The sequence below is a fragment of the Piliocolobus tephrosceles genome, chromosome 2 (genome assembly GCF_002776525.5).
Source record: "Piliocolobus tephrosceles isolate RC106 chromosome 2, ASM277652v3, whole genome shotgun sequence".
NCBI lineage: Eukaryota > Metazoa > Chordata > Mammalia > Primates > Cercopithecidae > Piliocolobus > Piliocolobus tephrosceles.
Genome location: NC_045435.1, coordinates 140,670,608 through 140,692,278, shown reverse-complemented (window position 1 = coordinate 140,692,278; position 21,671 = coordinate 140,670,608). Strand labels below are relative to the sequence as shown.

General features: G+C 38.8%; 1 protein-coding gene across 5 annotated transcripts in view; it reads right to left on the bottom strand.

Moving 5' to 3' along the window:
* NEK10 (NIMA related kinase 10) overlaps positions 1-21,671 on the bottom strand; it is a 272,215-nt gene that overhangs the window by 91,178 nt on the left and 159,366 nt on the right. For 3 of the 5 annotated variants that reach the window (XM_023207271.2, XM_031935258.1, XM_031935259.1), the window contains 2 exons: positions 4,372-4,501; positions 3,421-3,491 (listed from right to left, as the gene is read on the bottom strand). In XM_023207271.2, coding sequence (XP_023063039.1) covers positions 3,421-3,491; positions 4,372-4,501 — 201 coding nt within the window. Of the gene's footprint in view, positions 1-3,420; positions 3,492-4,371; positions 4,502-16,358; positions 16,506-16,987; positions 17,146-21,671 lie in introns of those variants that run through there. The other 2 variants (XM_023207273.1, XM_023207274.1) reach the window with 1 other exon arrangement.

The following is a 21,671-nucleotide window of genomic DNA, read 5'->3' as shown; positions in this document are numbered from 1 at the left end:
GCATGGTATTGACACAAAAACAGACACATAGACCAATGGACCAGAAAAGAGAACCCAGAAATAAGGCTGCACACCTACAGCATCTGATCTTCAAGAAACCTGACAAAAACAAGTAATGGGGAAAAGATTCCTTATGTAATAAATGGTGCTGGGATAACTGGCTAGCCATATGCAGAAAACTGAAATTGAACCCCTTTACAAAAATCTGAACTGACCCCATATACAAAAATCAACTCAAGACAGATTAAAGACTTAAATGTGAAACCCAAAACTAGAAAAACCCTGGAAGACAACCTAGGCAATACCATTCAGAACACAGGCATAGGCAAAAATTTCATGACAAAGATGCCAAAAGCAAAAATTGACAAGTTGGGGGTCTGGCGCAGTTACTCATGACTGTAATCCCAGCATTTTGGGAGGCCGAGGCAGGTGGATCACGAGGTTAGGAGATCGAGACCAACCTGGCTAACACCGTGAAACCCCTAAAAATACAAAAAACTACTAAAAATACAAAAAAGTAGCCAGGTGTGGTGGCACGGGCCTATAGTTCCAGCTACTCAGGAGGCTGAGGCAGGAGAATCGCTTGAACCCAGTGAGGGGGAGGTTGCAGTAAGCCAAGATCACGCCACTGCACTCCAGCCTGGGTGACAGAGCAAGACTCCATCTCAAAAGAAAAGAAAGAGAAAGAGAAAGAGAGAAAGAAAGAGAGAAAGAGAGAAAGAAAGAAAGAAAGAAAGAAAGAAAGAGAGAAAGAGAGAAAGAGAGAAAGAGAGAAAGAGAGAAAGAGAAAGAAAGAAAGGGAAAGAAGGAAGGAAGGAAGGAAGGAAGGAAGGAAGGAAGGAAGGAAGGAAGGAAGGAAGGAAGGAAGGAAGGAAGGAAGGAGAAAGAAGGAAGGAAGGAAGGAAGAAAGGAAGGAAGGAAGGAAGGAAGGAAGGAAGGAAGGAAGGAAGGAAGGAAGGAAGGAAGGAAAAAAATTGACAAGTGGGATTTAATTAAGCTAAAGAGCTTCTGCACAGCAAAGGAGACTATCAACAGAGTAAACAGACAACCTACAGAACAGAAGAAAATTTTTGCAAACTATGCACCTGACAAAGGTCTAATAAGCAGCTTCTATAAAGAACTTAAGCAAATTTACAAGAGAAAAACAACCCCATTAAAAAGTGGGCAAAGAACATGAACAAACACTACACAAAAGAAGACATACATGTAGTCAACAAGCATGAAATAAAGCTCAACATTACTGATCATTAGAGAAATGCAAATCAAAATCACAATGAGATACCATTTTTTACCAGTCAGAATGGCTATTATTAAAAAGCTAAAAAAAATAACAGATGCTGGAAAAGTTCAGCATAAAAGGAACACTTATGCACTGTTGGTGGGAGTGTAAATTAGTTCCACCATTGTGGAAAACAATGTGTAGTGATTCCCCAAAGACATAAAAACAGAACTACTATTCAACCCAGCAATCCCATTACTGGTTCTATGCCTAAAGGAATACAAATCATTCTATCATAAAAACACTTGCACACATATGTTCATTGCAGCACTATTCACAATAGCAAAGACATGGAATTAACATAAATGCCCATAAATTCTAGACTGAAAAAAGAAGATATGGTATGTACACACCATGGAATACTATGCAGCCATAAAAAGCAACAACATCATGTCTTTTGTAGGAACATGGCTGGAGCTGGAGGCCATTATCCTTAACAAACTAATGCAGGAACAGAAAACCAAATATTGCATGTTTTCACTTATAAGTGGGAGTTCAATGATGAGAATACCTGGCCCCATAAAGGGGAAGAGCAGACACTGGGATTTATTGGAGGGTGGAGGGTGGGAGGAAGGAGAGCATCAGGAAAAATAGCTAATGGGCCTAGGCTTAATACCTGGGTGATGAAACCATCTATACAACAAACCCCCATGATACAAGTTTACCTGCATAACAAACCTGCACATGTACCCCTGAATTTAAAAATTAAAAAAAAATCAATTAAAAAAAGTAAGACTGTAGATTAGTATTGTGCCAAAGAAAGAAAGGTTTAGATATCATCCTACAAAAACTGGTGAGGAGTAATATTAGTATAAACAACGGCTAGGAGGAGAAATCAAAGGGAAAGGGGTATAGTCACAATAATACAGCTATTATATTTCATCAGAGATGGAGCTAAGTGCTAGCACAGATACCAACCCAAGTTTTAAAAGACTCAGAAGGCAGATGAAAAAAGATTCTATCTGGGGTGACTCTAGAATTTCTACAATCCAAAATACTGAGGATTTGGCTCAGTTTGATGGGATGGAGAAATCCCATCAACTTAAGTATCCAACTTAAGTACCCAAGATGCAACTTAAGTACCCACCTTAAGTACCCAACTTAAGTATCCAAGAAGGTCCAGAAATAGCAATCAGCCAGATACAGGAGTCATTTACTCATACAAGCAATATTTATTAAGGGTCTACTCTGTGTCAGCCACTGCTTTGGGCAATAAAAGCTACAAACTAAACTGACTAAGTCCCTGCTCTTGAGTTTTCATTTTGGCGGGGAAGAGACAGACAATAAACAAAAAGCATGTATGCACATGCATAATATGTCAAGGATGATGAGTGCCATGAGCTTTATAAAGCAGGCAAGGAGGTTAGAGAGTACCGCGAGGTAGTGGGGCCATCAGGGTGGGGAACATTTTAGCAGAGACCCAGATGAAGTGAGGGCCTGTGTCATGCGTATATCTGAGGAAAGAGAGTTCTAGGAAACCATGAAAGCAAGGGCAAAGGTCTAGAAGGAGGGTGCATGCCAGGACTAGTGGGAAGCCCCATGTGGCTGGAGCAGAGAAAACAGGAGGGGAAGTGGGAGGGAGCATGGGTGACAGGCCAGCAGGGATTGGCCAAAACTTTGGAAGTGCAACTAGATAATGACTTTCATTAAACTCCTGCTATAGTGATAGCTGGAGCTCCTGATTCTCTTCGAAAAATTATGATAAATCACATTATCAATTTAAAACTGGAAATGAAAAAGTACCTGCAACTTTATCATCTAACGTGGCTTTTTGTTTCATGTGTTCTTGTCTGGCCTTTTTCCAATTTTTTGCATATTTTTATGGGGTTTGTCATGGTTACAAAAAGCTTTACATCATATTTGTCTTACCCACATGTCATAATGTGTTTTACAGGTTGTTACAAACCCTTCCAAATAATCGTTCTAGTGGTTGCATAATAAGTGAATGCTCTAGTTTCTCTTGGACACTTAAGTAGCTTCCAAACAGTCACTGTTACTGATGATGCACAAACCTCTTTCTAGATTTGGATTATGTGGGGATCCTTTCTCTTTATGAGCTTTTATCCATAAATAGTGATTTATTATAGACACGAGGTATTTCTTGATTGTCCCTACATGTCTGAAGCTGTGAGACTAATTACCTGCCGATGGTGTCTGCTACTTTTTCAGAGTAGATACCTTCTGGCACTGGTTCATATACCGCCTCCACTATCTGCAAAACAAACAGACTAGAGTGATGGAAGTCAAGGGGCCACAGATGTCTTTGAATAGTTAATACTTGACCATAACCTGAGAGTTACTAATTAAGCAGTATAACTTCACACACAAATTTTAGTCAGAAATCTCAACCAAATAAAACATTTGCATCAATTAAACAGTTCTTGAACATGGAATTATATTCTCCAAGCTGAGTTAAAATTAACCTTCGATTCATAATAAAATGGTGTATGGGATAATATAAGGTGCTGGGTTGTGAGTAGTCCAGACTGCAATTAAAAATAAAAGACCAGCCAGGTGCAGTGACTCACGCCTGTAATCCTAGCACTTTGAGAGGCCAAGGCAGATGGATTACCTGAGGTCAGGAGTTCAAGACCAGCATGGCCAACGTGGTGAAACCCCATCTCTACTAAAAAAATAAAAATAAAAAATTAACCAGGTGTGGTGGCACATGCCTGTAATCCCAGCTACTCAGGAGGCTGAGGCAGGAGAATTGCTGGAGCCCAGGAGGCAGAGGTTGCAGTGAGCCAAGATCATGCCACTGCACTCCAGCCTAGCCGACAGAGTGAGACTGTGTCAAAATAAATACATACATACATACATACATACATACATAAAATGAATAAAAATTAGAAGACCAAAAAGTCTTTAAATAATTTTGTATTATAAATAAAGACAATTATAGAGGAAAATAAGCCATTACATGAGATATATATTTAGAAGAAAGCAGAAAAAAATAAACTGGATCACACAGTTAATAAAAGAATTCTTGCTTTTAATGGGCAGTTATATTAAAATCACAAAGATCTGTTTAATAAGAAAAGGAATTGCATTTTTAGCTACATGAGACCCTTTTGTCTCACAGCGTTGCTTACTTTTGTAGCCAAGGACAGCATGTTAGTGCTGTAGAAGGGGGGATTCAAAGTCGCCATCTGATAAAGGATGCAGCCTGCTGCCCAGACATCAGCCTTCTCCCCGTACGGCTCACTCTTCAGTACCTCGGGGCTGACATAAAATAAAGACATTAATACATACTAAGAAAGGGAGAATCCGCTCAGAAAGATCCAATTTTCAAGCTTTATTGGAGTTATTTTTTAAGTATCTGAAATGCTTAACGTAATCACTATTTCAGGAAAGGATATCAAAAAGTCTGTTTGAAATTTCCCAGCCTCAGATGAACTCGGAAGCATATCAAGCAATTCCAGCTTAAACACTAAATACCAATAACTCATATAAATATCACCTAGTATGCATCCAAGGATGTGTGTATTTCCAGAAAGAGCAAGCCCACTGTGGTAGATGGAGTTGCTGGCCCCAGTTCTTTGCTGCTCTGAGAGCTTCTGTACATCCCGCCCTTGCTGTAGCCTCTTCTGGGCAGTGTTCATCATCTGCTCCTGCCTTTGTTTTGACTGTGTTTTCTTCCTTTGACCAATGGAATGTGGAAGTGACAATGAGCCTGATTAGAGCCTCAGTCTGAACAGGTACTGAGGACTTCCATTTATCCTTCAGGGAGCTTCAGTCCACTACTAGAGGAAGAATGTGTCCCAGGTAGCTTCCACCCTTGCAGCCTGGGCCCAGCATAAGACACACAGAACCAGTCTGCCCCCAGACAACCCATATACCAACAGGCCGGAGGAGAACCAGCCTAGCAGGCTCACATACTTGTGATTCTGAAGTTGAATGCCACTGAAACTTTGTGGTGATTAATGATAAGGTGGTAATGTGGAAAAAGCTGACTGATAGAGCCTTCCCCTTTGCTATTCAGCTCTAGCATATAAAGTAGGGGGAAGACCATATTTAAATATGTTGCAGGAAATGACAATATCTACCATGTTCACTGCTTCTGAAATTGCCACACAATTTACACAACATTTAAATAATCTGCAAGGGTTCATGAATTTATTTTTTAATTTAATTGGATTTAATTTATGTGGAGGCGAGTATAGTTCCCTTGGACATTTTGTACTAATAGAAGTTTCCTCTAAAATAAATGTACATTAAAAAACAAAGTACTAAAAGTACTCAACACACACACACCCTAAATTAAGTAGCTTACTAATTCAGTTCCATAATAAGTACTTGGGTCTCACCTCAGTACTCTAATGAAGTAAAGATTAATACAGTTAGCTTTGACAGTGAGTTAAAATATAAAGAAATTCAAAAATTGGCATCAAAACAATCAGGGCAGGTATAAATCAGTATTGACTTAAAAATAATCAACAAATTACTGTTCTTGAGAGGAAGAAGAATTCCTAGTTTAAGATTTACAGTATGTATTTGCAAAGAAAAGTATGATTTCTAGGTCTATCAGTTAAGCATTTTCATATTTAGTGTTTTTCAGTTCAATAATATGGAAATCAGGGAACTGGGGCTGAAATTTCCACAGGGCTCTGCTGGTTCTAACAGTACAAAAAGTATTCCCTGCCGTCCCTTCATCAACTGCTCACGTTGAAAAAAAAAAAAAAAAAAAATGATTTAACAAGAAGAAAACATGCTCAACACAGAAAATGTCTTTGGCTCCCCACAGACAAATTTCTCATATTCTCATCTACTGAGATATCAGAAGAGTTGCTTCATATTTCCAAAAGATCACAAAGCACAAGCTGTGAGTGTTCCACCCATATCCCCTCAAATCCCTTTTGCATTTCCTATTTTTGGTGTGCTTTCACTCCCCACAGCCAGCACCTGTACTTGTTCGGAGGACAGCTTTCCATTTTTTCCTTAAAAGATAAATTTTCAATGTCTCTCTTATAAGGGCTCTAATCCCATTGGTGAGGACAGAGTCCTCATGACCTAATCACCTACCACAGGCCACACTTCTTAATACTATCACGCTGCAGGTTAGGATTTCAATATAAGAATTTTGGAGAGACACAAGCATTCAATCTGTAGCAGACTTTCCTCTTGAAACATTGCTATGTTTTTCACTCATCCAGTAAATATGACTAAGCATCTCCAAATACTAGTCACTCTTCTACCTGCTTGGAATATACCAACAAAGACATCTGTCCTTCATGGGGCTTACCTTCTAGTAAGGGACAGGAGGCAGAGAAGATGTAAAACGTAAGAAAATAACTTAAAAGTAAATGATGCAGTATTTTAATAAGTGAAAAATGCTGTAGGAAAAGAAATTTGACTAGAGTAAAGGAGGTCTGGAGAGGAGGTAAGGTGGCAAGTTGCAATATTAGAAAAAATGGTTCCTTCCTCCCTCTCAGATACCATAGAACGACCCTTCAGTGGCTTCCTCCTTCATTCACGCATTCATTTTCTCTTCACACTTTACTCTCTCCTTGGATAATTTCATTCACATCCAAGGCTTCCAGTGAAACCATATGCTGGTAACTCTCAGACCTAATTTTCGTTCCTCAAGCCCCTCAAGTGCACACAGAGAAGAAGGCTCTGTTACAAATCACTGATGAAAACAGGGTTAAAGCAGTGGACTCTAAACAATTTGCCTATTTTATAAACTAGAGCAGAGAACTCATCCCAAGTCAACAATGCTTACTTTCTTGAATTTCAAGCACTGTTTCTGAGGTGTATAAAACAACCCTACAGGACAAAGGCCTGAGTATCTGCAACAGGAAGATAGCTCCCTGGGAGATATCTTAAAGCCCTGGGCCTGTGACTGTCTTTGCCCCCACATTACTTCCTGAGGCAAACATTTCTATTTATTTTTCTACTTCCACCTCTGCTTCTATTTGCACTTCAAACCTAGTCACTTCAAGCAATCCTTTTAAATATGTGTGTGTGCTATGGGAGCTTTTTCTTAATCTGCAAGACTCCAGGGTGACTACTCTGCATCCCAGGGAATGTTTCTGATGTCAAGAGTTAATGTTTCCAGGATATCTGCTGGCTTCAGATTTACCCCTAATTCCTGGCGTGTCCAGCATTACCACATTAGCAGTTAAATTTATCCTTTAAATGCTAGTTCTTTCCTCAAAAGACAAGATTATAATATCTGACAACTAAGAGTTTATAAGAACTAGTTTATTTTCACCAGGTATGAGAAATTGAAGATGAAATGAAAACCTTAAGAGAAATTGAAAAACTATCATTGCGGAAGTAACTCATTGACAATATAATGCTATAGCATCTTGGAAACAGTGACATTTAGAGATGTCATAGAAGAAAACGTTCCCTTAACAAGTGTTAGAAAATACTAATAAAAGAATCTCAAGGAGTTTGGGACACAGTGAGGGCTAAATTGTTTGAAGACTATTACAATAGTCTTACAAAATAGACTTACAGTAGTAAGTCTATTTTATTGAAGTTATTTATCCAATAATATTTGCTTCATTAGGTAAAGATAGAAAAGGGATTTTTGCATCCCACTGCAATGTGTTAATTCTGAGTCTATTAAAAAGTACATTTAGTTCTCAGGTATTGGCTATCACACCTTCATCTCCCGGGAGTACCTTAAATATAAAGGAGAAAGAGAACTAACTTATCACTGTTACTGAAAAAGGAACATAAACCTTCTGTCTGAAGGTTTAAGATCCACTATTTGTGCATTCAAGGAGGCAAAACTCATGAGAATAAAATGCTGACCTGAGGTGACATAATTAAGTCTGTGTGCTAATAAATACCATTTATTTAGACTGAAAATCAAATGATGCTCTAATTATAATTCATTGTACAGTATGTAGCAATATAGGATGAATCAAATGTGTGTGTGTGTATTCTTGTGGGTATGCCTGTGTTTGTGGATGTCTGTGTGTTTGTATGTGTATGTGAATGTTTGTGTGCATGTCCATGGATATTTATGGTTGCTGAAGGTAGGTAAACCGTTGCTGAGAAATGGCTTAAAAAACCATCACTATGGTAGGATAGGAGTTAATGAGAACTAATGAGGATGCAGAAACTTGCAAAAACCCTGAGGAAATAAATCTCAGTGCATTTTCTGGAAAGAGTGAGCAGCATAATATTCAGATATATAGTGAGATAAGCATAGTTTAGCAGAAAAGACACTAAGCAGAATCATGAATGTAGAGAGATCCATCCATGCCTTGATCTTTTTCTATGAGGTCCTACTTAGTATAAGCACTTAATAGGATTGATAAAATGCAATCTGGTCCCACTGGAGCCACAAAAATTAAGAGCACCCTGATCAGCCTATGGCATTCTCCACTATGGAAGAGTAAAGGGATTGAGCCCGAAAAGAGATTGGAAGGCTGGGCAAGCCCACTAATGCAGTGATCAGCGAAATGAGAAGATGAAAGCCATAGGACTTCAGAATTGACTGGGTGTGGGGAGGAGAAAAAGAGAAAGGAAAGATGATCCCCTCCTCCTCTAGGTTCCCAAGTATTTGGTTCTGGTGACTAAATGGGTATAAGTCATTAATACAGATACAGGGAGAGCAGTTGTGCAGGAAGAAACTACATCAATTTGGAATATATTAATTCATGTATGTCTGCAAGATCCACAATTGGGAATATTCAATGGGCAACATCATTCCAGATGTGAAGAGTCTCTCAAAACCTTATCCTCAGAGCATGTGCTGTCTATAAGCCTGGCATCACAGAAATGTTCTCAGCTCATAGGTGACTACTGCCATTAAGTAGTTAGTTAAAAAGATTTGATACCTAAACAGCTCTGACTTTTCTGAACACAAACCTCTTACAGAGAGACAAGAGAATTAGATGACACATTCAAGAGCTGTGGAATAATATCCTATGCCATTAAAAGAAATTGGCACACCTTTAACACAAATTTGAGAGCCTGCCTGCTTCTGGACTGCATCCAGCATTGACAGCTTTATCCACTAAAAATACAAGACAGCCAGTTAAATTTGAATTACTTTTAAAAATGCAATAGTTGGGAAATATGCTAAAAAATACAGTAAATGGAACATAAACTAAAATGTTCATTGGTATTTATTCAAAATTCAAATTTCATTGGACACCCTGCATTTCATCTGGCAATCCTAAATTGCAGTATTGTTCATGTACTCTCCTTTCTTAGTGTTTAAGTCATCTTTATTCTAGAAAGGCACAAAAAGAGCTATTTAAACACTATCTACGGTTTTCTGTACTTATGTTACAAAAATATCAAAGCATAGTATTTATATGAGGCATCTGGGACACTTCTCTAAATGCTTTCTATTTCTCTCATGTTGCATGAAGCTGTGTATTAACATGCCTTAACAACCAATGAAATCAATGATTTAAAAGTTCTTTAAAATATAAACAGCATCTTAAAGTACAAAAGACATTTGAATATATGAAATGTTAAATTCAGGCCTAGTTTTTACAAACATTTTTAGCAAATGTCTCTGTAAATGTTAAGTTAAATAATAAACAAACTGGAGTAGAAGCCATCAGAATAGCCTCCTTAGTCCCATAGCAAAGTGGGTCATGACTGGTTTCTAGATGCCAGACCCTCTTATTAGGTCACCTAGCTCCTATGGATTATGTTTAGGGACATGCATGTGAACAAAACCAGAATATTTCACCCCCCAAAAAGCACTTCTTTGGCATATTTCCATATAGCTATTCAAAGGAACTGCAAATCACAGAAATCTTGAAAATCTGTCTTTTGTGGAGGATATTTGCATCTGTAGAGAAAATCTACACTCATGAAATAAACAGTTAGGCTTTCTCTGAGCCCACTCCCACTCCATTCCCATCCGAATCTAGGAAAGATTAACTCACAGGAATGAGAGGGAGAGTATGACACCTTTGAAAGTCTGACAGAGACATGTTACCACAGGCCACCATCTATTCTTTCTGAGAACTGCTATCTGTGAAATTTCATGTGTCTTAGTGTGTTTTCTGTTGCTTATAACAGAATACCTTAAACTAGACAATTTATAAAGAAAAGGAACTTATTTCTTACAGTTCTGGAGGCTGAAAATCCAAGGATGAGGGGCTGCATCTTGTGAGGGCCTTCTTGCTAGTGCGGACTTTCTGCAGAGTCCTGAGGCAGCACGAGGCATCACACGGCAAAGGGGCTGAGAGTGCTCACTCGAGTCTCCCTCTTTTTATAAACCTCTAGTCCCATTTTCATAACAACTCATTAATTCTTTAATCCATGAATGGATCCTCATGATCCACTGGATCATAAGGGCTCTTCTCTCATGATCCAATGATCTCTTAAAGCTCCCATCTCCTAATACTGCCGCATGGGAAATTAAGTTTCAACATAAGTTTTGGAGGGAACAAACATTCAAACCACAGTACTCTGTATAACAAGACCACCTTCACTAGCCAGGCCTTTTCTTGTCCCTCCCTCCCATAACCTGTCTTGCCACTGTAGCAGGACAAGCTTCAGACAAAACTCCTCAAACACCGAGTTAAAGAAGGAAGGGGTTTATTCAGCCAAGGGCATCAGCAAGACTTCTGTCTCATGAGCTGAGCTCCCCGAGTGGGCAATTATTGTCCCTTTTAAGGGCTTACTACTATAAGGGGGTGATTGTGAGAGGGTCGTGATTGATTGAGCAAGCAGGGGGTACGTGACTAGGGGCTGCATGCACTGGTAATTAGATTGGAACAAAACAAGATAGGGATTTTCACAGTGCATTTCTATACAATGTAATCTATAGATAACAGAACCAATTAGGTCAGGGGTCGATCTTTAACTACCAGGCCCAGGGTGCGGTGCCGGGCTGTCTGCCCGCGGATTTCATTTCCGCCTTTTAGTTTTTACTTCTTCTTTCTTTGGAGGCAGAAATTGGGCATAAGACGATATGAGGGGTGGTCTTCTCCCTTACCACAATCCAAGCCCCTATTCCTTCTGTAATTTCCAGATGGTATAAAACCTGCAGTCATCTGGCCTTTTCTAAGTTTTCATATTTCATATTTTTCTCATGTACATATGTGCAAGTAATAATTTATATACCTTTCTCCTATCAATTTATTATGCATTTGTTTTATGGACTCAAATTATCAAACCTTCAGAAAGGTAAGGAAGGAGGAAGTTATCTTCACTCCTACACATGATTCAGACCCCTAAATAACATTTTATGAACCAGAGTGACAAGACACTCCACTTGGAAGAGTTATCAATGTACTTTTTATGAATGAGTGGTAGATAACTGCTACAACTAAAATCGATCCATTATTTGATAGATTAACGCACTTCTTCTTCAAGTTAGGGAAACATTTTCTATCTAATGTACATAAAATTCATAACAGTAAAAAGCAGAAGAGATTGACACTGCATTATGCAAACCAGGACCTGTGATTACCAGTGTAGCTGTTGATCTGCCTTTAATTAGTTTCTTGTTTTTACTGCAAAATGATGAGTCAAATTAGACTCAATTTTCATCTCCCCACTAGGATCAGCAGACATTGACCAAACGACACAATTGATTGCAGATCATTTTATGCGACACTCCAATTTATGTAGAATCTGTTCATGAGATAATAAATGTGCAAGTGCCATGAAAAATACTAAGTACTATACAACTGCAAAGTGGTATTATTACATAGAGAGATTTGTCACATTTCATAGGGACTGTGACAGTAAGTGAGCTAGAAAAAAACAGGCAGCAGAATAAATATGGTAGTGAAGTGGGGACTGTCATATTCCTGAATTCTCAGGAGTTCTGAGTGGACAACCAAATAGTTGACCTTCAGTCTATTAAAGTCAAAGTCAGGCCAAGAACTTTTACTATTATAGGTAAAAATGTTGCTAGTGGTGACAGGGGTGTCAGTTGTCCTTTCCATTAGGTCCAGTTTGGTAAAAGTATGTATGATCCCAAAACACGAGTGGCAGCCTACTCTCACCCTGTCCCACCCATGTTAGCCTCCCTCCTGATCTTTGCCCCTAGTTCATGGAAACCCCTATCTGGCATGTTTACGCATTCATCTCCAAGCAATACTATGTGCCAGGAGCACATAGTAGAATACAGGAGCAAACAAACACACACAAAATCCCTGGCCTCATGGAGTTTACATTCTAGTAAAGGAGACAACTAATATGCTAATTAATTGATTGATTAAAATTTATTAGATGCCATGAAGAAAACAGACTATTTTTTAAAATAACATTTATCTCATAATTGACTTTTAAACTGTTCTGTGGCCTTAATAGCTTGTTTGACTTTGGAGGTGAGGTTGGGTAGATACTAATTTCCTCACATCTGCAAGACAGAGAGATAATTTGTAATATCTAGTCTTGTTCCAAATGCTATGTCCATCAATTAAAGACTGAAAATACCTTCATGACAGATATGCACATTGTTTTAAGATAAAGATTACATTTGTTTTTCAGTGTGGTTTAATCACTGAGGACAGAGTCAACAATATTTTCCAAATTAAATTTGTTCTATCAAAACAAATTCATGAACATGCAATTAATTTTTGATTATTGCTTTGGTACAGTATTAAAATCTGTGTTCTAAGATTTTTAAGCAAAATAAGGCATTTTCATTTTAACAGATAGCTAACACATATTTCAAAGTCACTTTTAAGCATTATAGATGTCTTAACCTGAATCATCACCATCTTTGCTCAAAAAATGCTGGGCAAATAGATCCTAAATCTGTAAACTTCTGTGACTAAAGAACAAAAGAAATGCATTTCTCTTTCATCTCTGAAGCAGAAGTTCCCTTACTGAATATGCAAAATCCTATGGCCATGGCCTTTGACAACTTCCTCACAACCAATTTCACTCTGTCTCCCTATTCCCATTTGCTGAGCAGATACAAAGAAACCTATCAACAGAACACACAGATTTGAGGACATTTGAGGACCAAGGAATGTCCTTTACCCGAAATATCTTCCCTGAGGCCAACGCGTGAGTTCTCACAGTTAGTGACTTACTCTTCTATGTTATATACTAGTTATTTCTGGAAAGTACATAAGGAGAAAATGAGGAAGAGGGGTGAAAACATGGGGAACCTAGGGCTTGAGCATGTTTGACAGTGTCTGTTGGTTGGTGGTAGACTAAAAGATAATAGCTTGATAAGATACAGAGGCCAAGGCCACACAGGGAACAACTTTATAGTAATTTCCCTCAAACTAGAGTGTGAGATGGAGGCAAGAGAATAGTCTGGAGGCAGGGAACATAAGGCCAATTCATGCTGATTTCCTAGAACTAAATTAAATGGAAACACTTTAGCTATGACAGGAAATATCCTCTCCATTTACATTGGGCATACCCCAAGTAAATGACTTTGTAACTTTACTTTATTCTCTTTATTTACATACGGCATACACCAAGTAACCAGTGGAAACCTCTAGAGGGTATTTAAACCCCAGAAAATCCTGTAACAGGGCTCTTGAGCCCCTATGCTCCACCCACTCCCACCTGTGGAGCATACTTTCATTTTCAATAAATCTCTGTTTTTGTTGCTTCATTCTTTCCTGGCTTTATGCGTTTTGTCCAATTATTTGTTCGAGATGCCAAGAACCTGGACTCCCTCCACTGGTAACAAGATGAAGACAGAACAGGGGGAATAAAGAAAGAAGGGGTTTCAGAGAGGAAGGGAGGACGAATTGTAAGTCACATTTTATTAAAATTGATCTTTGCTGTCTGTACCTCTGACATGACAACAAGCCGTTTTCCTTGGTATTTTGCTTTGTTGACATTCTGATTTATCATAATTGGTCATCATTTCTACTAACCTGACCAAAATTAAGGTTTGAAAAAATGAGCAATTGTCCAATATATGACTCCTAGGTTTTGTAAACCAAAACTAAAATTCTAAGCCCCTCCACTGACTCCATGGACCCCTTCTCTAGGCCAAGGGAATTTCAAAGAAACCTGAAAAACTAGTTCAGGCCATGATAGGAAAGGATGTTCAAACATGCCTCATTATACTCTCCTCTGGTTGGAATTCAGGTACAGCTAACCAGCATTAACATTACAACAGAGATCTCAGGACTGATCTCTGTAGGAATAAGATACCAAATTCCAACCTGACTCTAGTGTAGCATCACATGACAGATAGGCCCTGAAAAAAATCAAAGTATTTTACCCCAAAATATATTATTTTGACATATTTTTAAAGGCCCTGCAAAGCTGTCTCTTATGGGGGAAATTCATTTTGTAGAGAATCCCCTTCCCTTTCCAGGTCTTTTTCTGATCCTGAAGAGATTAGCTGAGAGTCTAGAACCTTTTAAACGTCAGAATCGAAAGCATTTGCCATCTATTGCCTCTAAGGGCAACCACCTATGCAACTTCATTTACATGATAAGAACCTTGGTCTCTATAATTCCATATCTTAACCCAGACACTTGTTTCCACTGATTCCAGGTCTTTAGGTAATATCAGTTTTAACTAATTATCAATCAGAAAATCTATGACTCCCACGCCCACCACCTGCTTCAAGTTGTCCTACCTTTCTGGACCAAATCAATGTATACCTTACATATGTTGATTGATTCCTTAGGTCTCCCTAAAACCTATAAAACCAAGCTGTAACCCAGCCACCCCTAGACACATGTTATCAGGACCTCCTGCGGCAGTGTGACTGGTCACGGTCCTCACATATGACTCAGAACAGATCTCTTCAAGTATTTTACGGAGCTTGGCTTTTTTCATCAATAATTCCTAGGCAAACGTTAAAAAGTGAGAGTCCATATTTACTACCATTTTACCCGCACTAAATTGCTAATTTCCGTCCTCCTGTAAGCAAGAAGCTGAATGGCCTACCTCAACTTGCCTTTACTTATTCAAGTCATTCAAATGCAATGCAGGCAGCTTTTACTTTCTTTCTTTTTTTCTTTTTTTTTTTTTCCCTATTTTTGTTTAATCTATTTAAGACCACCTCCTCACAATTTCCAGAGAGAAAATACAAAACGAGAAACAGACTTGGTTTCAAATACATAACCAGGTGCTGGAGTTTAAAGCATTACTGATACCATTGTTACAGAAGAATGGCAGCTTACTCCAGGGCACTTCAATATTCCTGAGGAATAAACATGATTTCTCTTGTCCTCCCACTGGGATGTTCTCAGGTGAAGTCACTGCTCCTGTTCTTTGACTTATTTTCCCTGTAGAAGATATGGAGCCTGGAAATCGTGCTGACAGCTGGAGTAAGCCATTCCTAATCCCATGCCAGAACTGAAGGCTAATCGCCACATTCTTCTTTTAAAGGTGAGAAAACAATTCCTAATCCAAAACCAGTACCTATCTTCAAGACCGCATCTGCCAGGCACGGCCCCCCTTCCAGCCGAGCTCCAACTCCGACATGTACCCCACCCGCGCCTCCAGTTTTCCTCTCGGACGGCCCTCCGCCCCCTCCAACCCCTGCAAGTCTCGCCAGCGACTTTCTTTAAAAGCATTACCATTGAAAACTTCCATAGTTTTCGCCTCTTAACACCATCAAAATTAGTCGTAATCTCTGAACACAGAAAGATAATCATCTCTTCTCTCTTTTAGCACAATAACTATAGATTTTCAAAACAGAGGGTAATAAAGCACTTTATTTAGTTTCAGATTTATTGTGTTCCATTTAGGAATGAACTACTATCTGGGTAACCCATGGGATGCCAACTCTATATGGAGAGAATAAATCAATTTAGCAATGGACCTGGTGTAGCTGAATGGAATGACACTTCAAAATTGTAGGACTGTGGAAAATAAGATATTTACTTTGGGCCTTAGCTTCCTTTCTTATACAATAGGAAAATGACCTGTTCAGTGTGTTATAAGAATTGCCAAATGCAATACATTTTTAAAACATAAGGCATAGAATATCTTTATATTTACTCAAATAAGTTTTAACTCTTCTCCTTTCCTTGAATGTTGGCAGTTTAAATGAGAGAAAGGCAAAAGGTAAACAGAAAGCTGAAATAAGGATTGTAATTTGTTTTGTTTATCACATTTAAAGAGTGTATGAATCCGTTCTTGCGCTACTATAAAGAAATAGCTCAGCCTAGGTAATTTAGAAAGAGAAGAGGTTTAACTGGCTCACGGTTCTGCAGGCTGTAGGAAGCATGATGGCATTTGCTTCTTGAGAGGCCTCAGGAAACTTCCAATCGTAGCAGAAGGCAAAGGAGGAGCCAGCACATTTTATGTGGCCAGAGCAGGAACAGGACAGCGAGGGGAGAGGTGCTGTACACTTTAAATAACCAGATCACATGAAAACTCACCATCATGAGAACAGCACCAAGGGAGAAATTCGCCCCCATAACATAATCACCTCCCACCAGGCCCCACCTCTAACATATGGGATTAAAATTCAACATGAAATTTAAGTGGGGACACAGATCCAAACCATATCAGAGAGTAGACCTCGATTGTACCAACACTAAAGTTTCACTAATTTTAAATTGACATGCAAATTACTGTAAAATTTTTCTCTACTTTCTCAAATTTACGAAAAGTATAAACTAACCAGCTTTATGAATGAGGTCATTGAGAAAGAAAAGAAGCAGAAAGAAAAGAACCCCTGCCCAAGAGAAGGGTCCTCAATAGTCAAAGACAAATAATTCTAGACAGTATCATCACAAATTCAATACAGTAAATATAGTTGGATAAATATATATTGAGTACTGCAGTCTAAAAACAACACATTCTCTTCAAGGAATTCATAAAACTTACATAAACTTTTCTATATATCAGGTGTGGCAAACTATTACTTTGGTGATCTACTGAGAAAACACTTTTACTAGTACATATGCCCCTGTGTAGTCCCTCCATACATTATTTCTGGGTTTGGCCACGTGACTGGCTTTAGTCAATGGGACATTAGCAATTGTGATTCATGCCTGTACATGCAGGCTATATTTTCAGAACTCTAACTTTCGGACCATTCCCTCTCAGATTCCAACCACGATACTGAAAAAACCAAAGCCCGGTCTAGCCATTTCAACATTGAAAGAGAACACATGGAAGTAAACCAAGAACCCAGCCAACATCCGGGGATAAGCTCCCAGCCAACAGTCAGTACCAGCATCCTCCTTCCATTCCAGTTGAGTGGCCCTAGTTAATGCCGCATGGAGCAGAGATAAGCTATTATTAACAAGCCCTGTTCAAACTGCAGAATTTGAGCAAATAAATTATTATTATTGTATTAAACCAATAAGTTGGGGATAAATGCTATGCAATGATTATCTGAATCATCAGAGTATGAACAATTTCTCAATTTATTCTAAACTATAATTGTACAAGCTGTATTCTGACATAGTAAAGCCAAATAAAATATAAGCTTTGAACAAAGAGAAAAAAACAAAAACTTTGAAATAAAAATCATTTTGTAAATTACTTATTAGTGATAAAGATAAAAAATTTTACTGACAGGCTACTTAGAAAATAAGGATGATGAAAATGATGACTAACCTCTGATTTTTTTTATCTTGCCCAAATTTCTATCTAAGGCATCTGGCGAGTCATGCCCTCAGTTAGGTTTTATTTAACTCTACTTACCATGATTTACTTTCTAACCCAACTCTGGCATAACATTACAAAATAAAGAAGAAAATCCTATATTAGTGTGTTCTCGCATTGCTATAAAGAAATCCCTGAGACTGGGTAATTTACAAAGAAAAGAGGTTTAACTGGCTCACAGGCTATAGAAGAGGCATGGCTGTGGAGGCCTTAGGGAACTTTGACTCACGGCAGAAGGTAAAGTAGGAGCAGGCATCTTCGCATGGCCAGAGCAGGAGGAAGAGACAGAGTGGGGAGGTGTCACACACTTCTAAACAACGAGATCTTGTGAGAACTCTATGACAAAAACAGCATCACCAAAGTGGGACATCTGCCCCCGTGACTCCATCACTTCCTACCAGGCCCCACCTCCAACACTGGGGATTACAATTCAACACGAGATTTGGGTGGGGACACAAATCCAAATCATGTCACTTCCCAACTCATTCTGTGAGGTCAGTATTAACCTGCTACAAAACCCAGGCAAATAAAATCACAAGAACACAGACCAATATCTCTTATAAATATAGACACAAAAATCTTCAATAAAATACTAGTAAAGTGAACCCAGCAACATATGAAAAGAATTACACTAGTATCCCCTTAACCAGGGAAAATATGTTCTAAGACCCCTAGTGGATGCCTGAAACTGAAGATAGTACCAAACCCTATACGAACTGTTTTTCCTAGATATACATATCTATGATAAAGTTTAATTAATAAATTAGATACAGTAAGAGATTAACAATAACTAATAACAAAATAGAAGAATGATAACAATACGCCAGCATAACTACTTTGATGTTTTGGAGCCATTATTAAGTAAAATAAGGGTTACTTAACAGAAGCACTGAGATACCATGACAGTTGACCTGATCACTGAGATAGCTAAGTGACTACTGCGTAGATAGAGCATGCAGTGTAGATACACTGGAAAAAGAGCAGATTCACATCCCAGATGAGAAGAAGCAGGACAGTGCAAGATTTCACCACGCTGTACAGAATGGTGCACAATTTAAAACTTACAAAGTGTTTATTTCTGAAATCTTCCATTTACTATTTTCAAACTGCAATTATTGAAACTGTGGAAAGTGAAATCATGGATAAGAGGGGACTACTGTGGGCCGGGTGCAGTGGCTCACATCTGTAATCCCAGCACTTTGGGAGGCTGAGGCAGGCGGATCACGAGGTCAGGAGTCTGAGACCAGCCTGACCAACACAGATAGTGAAACCCTGCCACTACTAAAAATACAAAAATTAGCTGGGCTTGGTGATGCACACCTGTAATCCCAGCTGCTCAGGAGGCTGAGGCAGGAGAATCCCTTGAACCTGGGAAGTGGAGGTTGCAGTGAGCCAAGATCACGCCACTGCACTCCAGCCTGGGCGACATTTCGAGTCTCCATCTCAAAAAAAAAAAAAAAAAAAAAAGAGGGGACTACTCTGTTATCCATGACCAAGTGGGATTTGACTCAGAAAAGCAAGGTCAGCTCAAAATACAAAAATCAATCAAAGTAAAACACCACATTAACAGAATGAAGTCTTTAAAACAATGATCATCTTAGTAAATGCAGACAAGAGCATTTGACAAAATCCAACTGTCTTTCATGATAAAAGCACTCAGACATGGGCATCCTTGCCCATGCCTATGTCTTGAATGGTATTGCCAAGGTTTTCTTCTAGGGTTTTTATGTTTTTAGGTCTACATTTTTTAATCCACCTTGAATTAATTTTTGTATAAGTTGTAAGGAAGGGATCCAGTTTCAGCTTTCTACATATGGCTAGCCAGTTTCCCCAGCACCATTTATTAAATAGGGAATCCTTTCCCCATTTCTTGTTTTTGTCAGGTATGTCAAAGATCAGATGGTTGTAGATGTGTGGTATTATTTCGGAGGGTTCTGTTCTGTTCCATTGGTCTATATCTCTGTTTTGGTACCAGTACCATGCTGTTTTGGTTACTGTAGCCTTGTAGTATAGTTTGAAGTCACGTAGCATGATGCCTCCAGCTTTGTTCTTTTTGCTTAGGATTGTCTTGGCAATGCAGGCTCTTTTTTGGTTCCATATGAAATTTAAAGTAGTTTTCTCCAATTCTGTGAAGAAAGTCATTGGTAGCTTGATGGGATGGCATTGAATCTATACATCACCTTGGGCAGTATGGCCATTTTCACAATACTGATTCTTCCTATCCATGAGCATGGAATGTTCTTCCATTTGTTTGTGTCCTCTTTTATTTCATTGAGCAGTGGTTTGTAGTTCTCCTTGAAGTGGTCCTTCACATCCATTGTAAGTTGGATTCCTAGGTATTTTATTCTCTTTGAAGCAATTGTGAATGGGAGTTCACTCATGATTTGGTGCTCTGTTTGTCTGTTCTTGGTGTATATGAATGCCTGTGATTTTTGCAGATTGAATTTGTATCCATCCTGAGACTTTGCTGAAGTTGCTTATCAGCTTAAGGAGATTTTGGGCTGAGATGATGGGGTTTTCTAAATATACAAGCATGTCACCTGCAAACAGAGACAATTTTATTTCCTCTTTTCCTAACTGAATACCCTTTATTTCTTTCTCCTGCCTGATTGCCCTGGCCAGAACTTCCAACACCATGTTGAATACGAGTGGTGACAGAGGGCATCCCTGTCTTGTGCCAATTTTCAAAGGGAATGCTTCCAGTTTTTGCCCATTCAGTATAATATTGCAATGGCAACAAAAGCCAATATTGACAAGTGGGATCTAATTAAACTAAAGAGCTTCTGCACAGCAAAAGAAACTACCATCAGAGTGAACAGGCAGCCTACAGAATGGTAGAACATTTTTGCAAGCTACCCATCTGACAAAGGGCTAATATCTAGAATCTACAAAGAACTCAAACAAATTTACAAGAAAAAAATCAAATAACCCTATCAAAAAGTGGGTGAAGGATATGAACAGACATTTCTCAAAAGAACACATTTATACAGCCAACAGACACATGATAAAATGCTCATCAACACTTGCCATCAGAGAAATGCAAATTAAAACCACAATGAGAGACCATCTCACACCAGTGAAAATGGCAATTATTAAAAAGTCAGGAAACAACAGGTGCTGGAGAGGATGTGGAGAAATAGGAACACTTTTACACTGCTAGTGGGACTGTAAACTAGTTCAACCATTGTGAAAGACAGTGTGGCGATTCCTCAAGGATCTAGAACTAGAAATACCATTTGACCCAGCCATCCCATTACTGGGTATATGCCCAAAGGATTATAAATCATGCTGCTATAAAGACACATGCATATGTATGTTTATTGCAGCACTATTCACAGTAGCAAAGATTTGGAACCAACCCAAATGCCCATCAATCATAGACTGGATTAAGAAAATGTGGCACATATACATCATGGAATACTATGCAGCCATAAAAAAGGATGAGTTCGTGTCCTTTGTAGGGACATGGATGCAGCTGGAAACCATCATTCTCAGCAAACTGTCACAAAGACAGAAAACCACACACCGCATGTTCTCAGTCATACGTGGGAATTGAACAATGAGAACACTTGGACACAGGGTGGGGAACATCACACACCAGGGCCTGTGGTGGGGTGGAGGGAGGGGGGAGGGATAGCATTAGGAGAAATACCTAATGTAAATGCATTAGGAGAAATACCTAATGTAAATGACGAGTTAATGGGTGCAGCACAACAACATGGCACATGTATACATATGTAACAAACCTGCATGTTGTGCACATGTACCCTAGAACTTGAAGTATAATAATACAAAAATATATGGAAAAGAGGAAAGAAGGGAAGATAACCATGAAAGAAAGAAAGAAAGAAAGAAAGAAAGAAAGAAAGAAAGAAAGAAAGAAAGAAAGAAAGAAAGA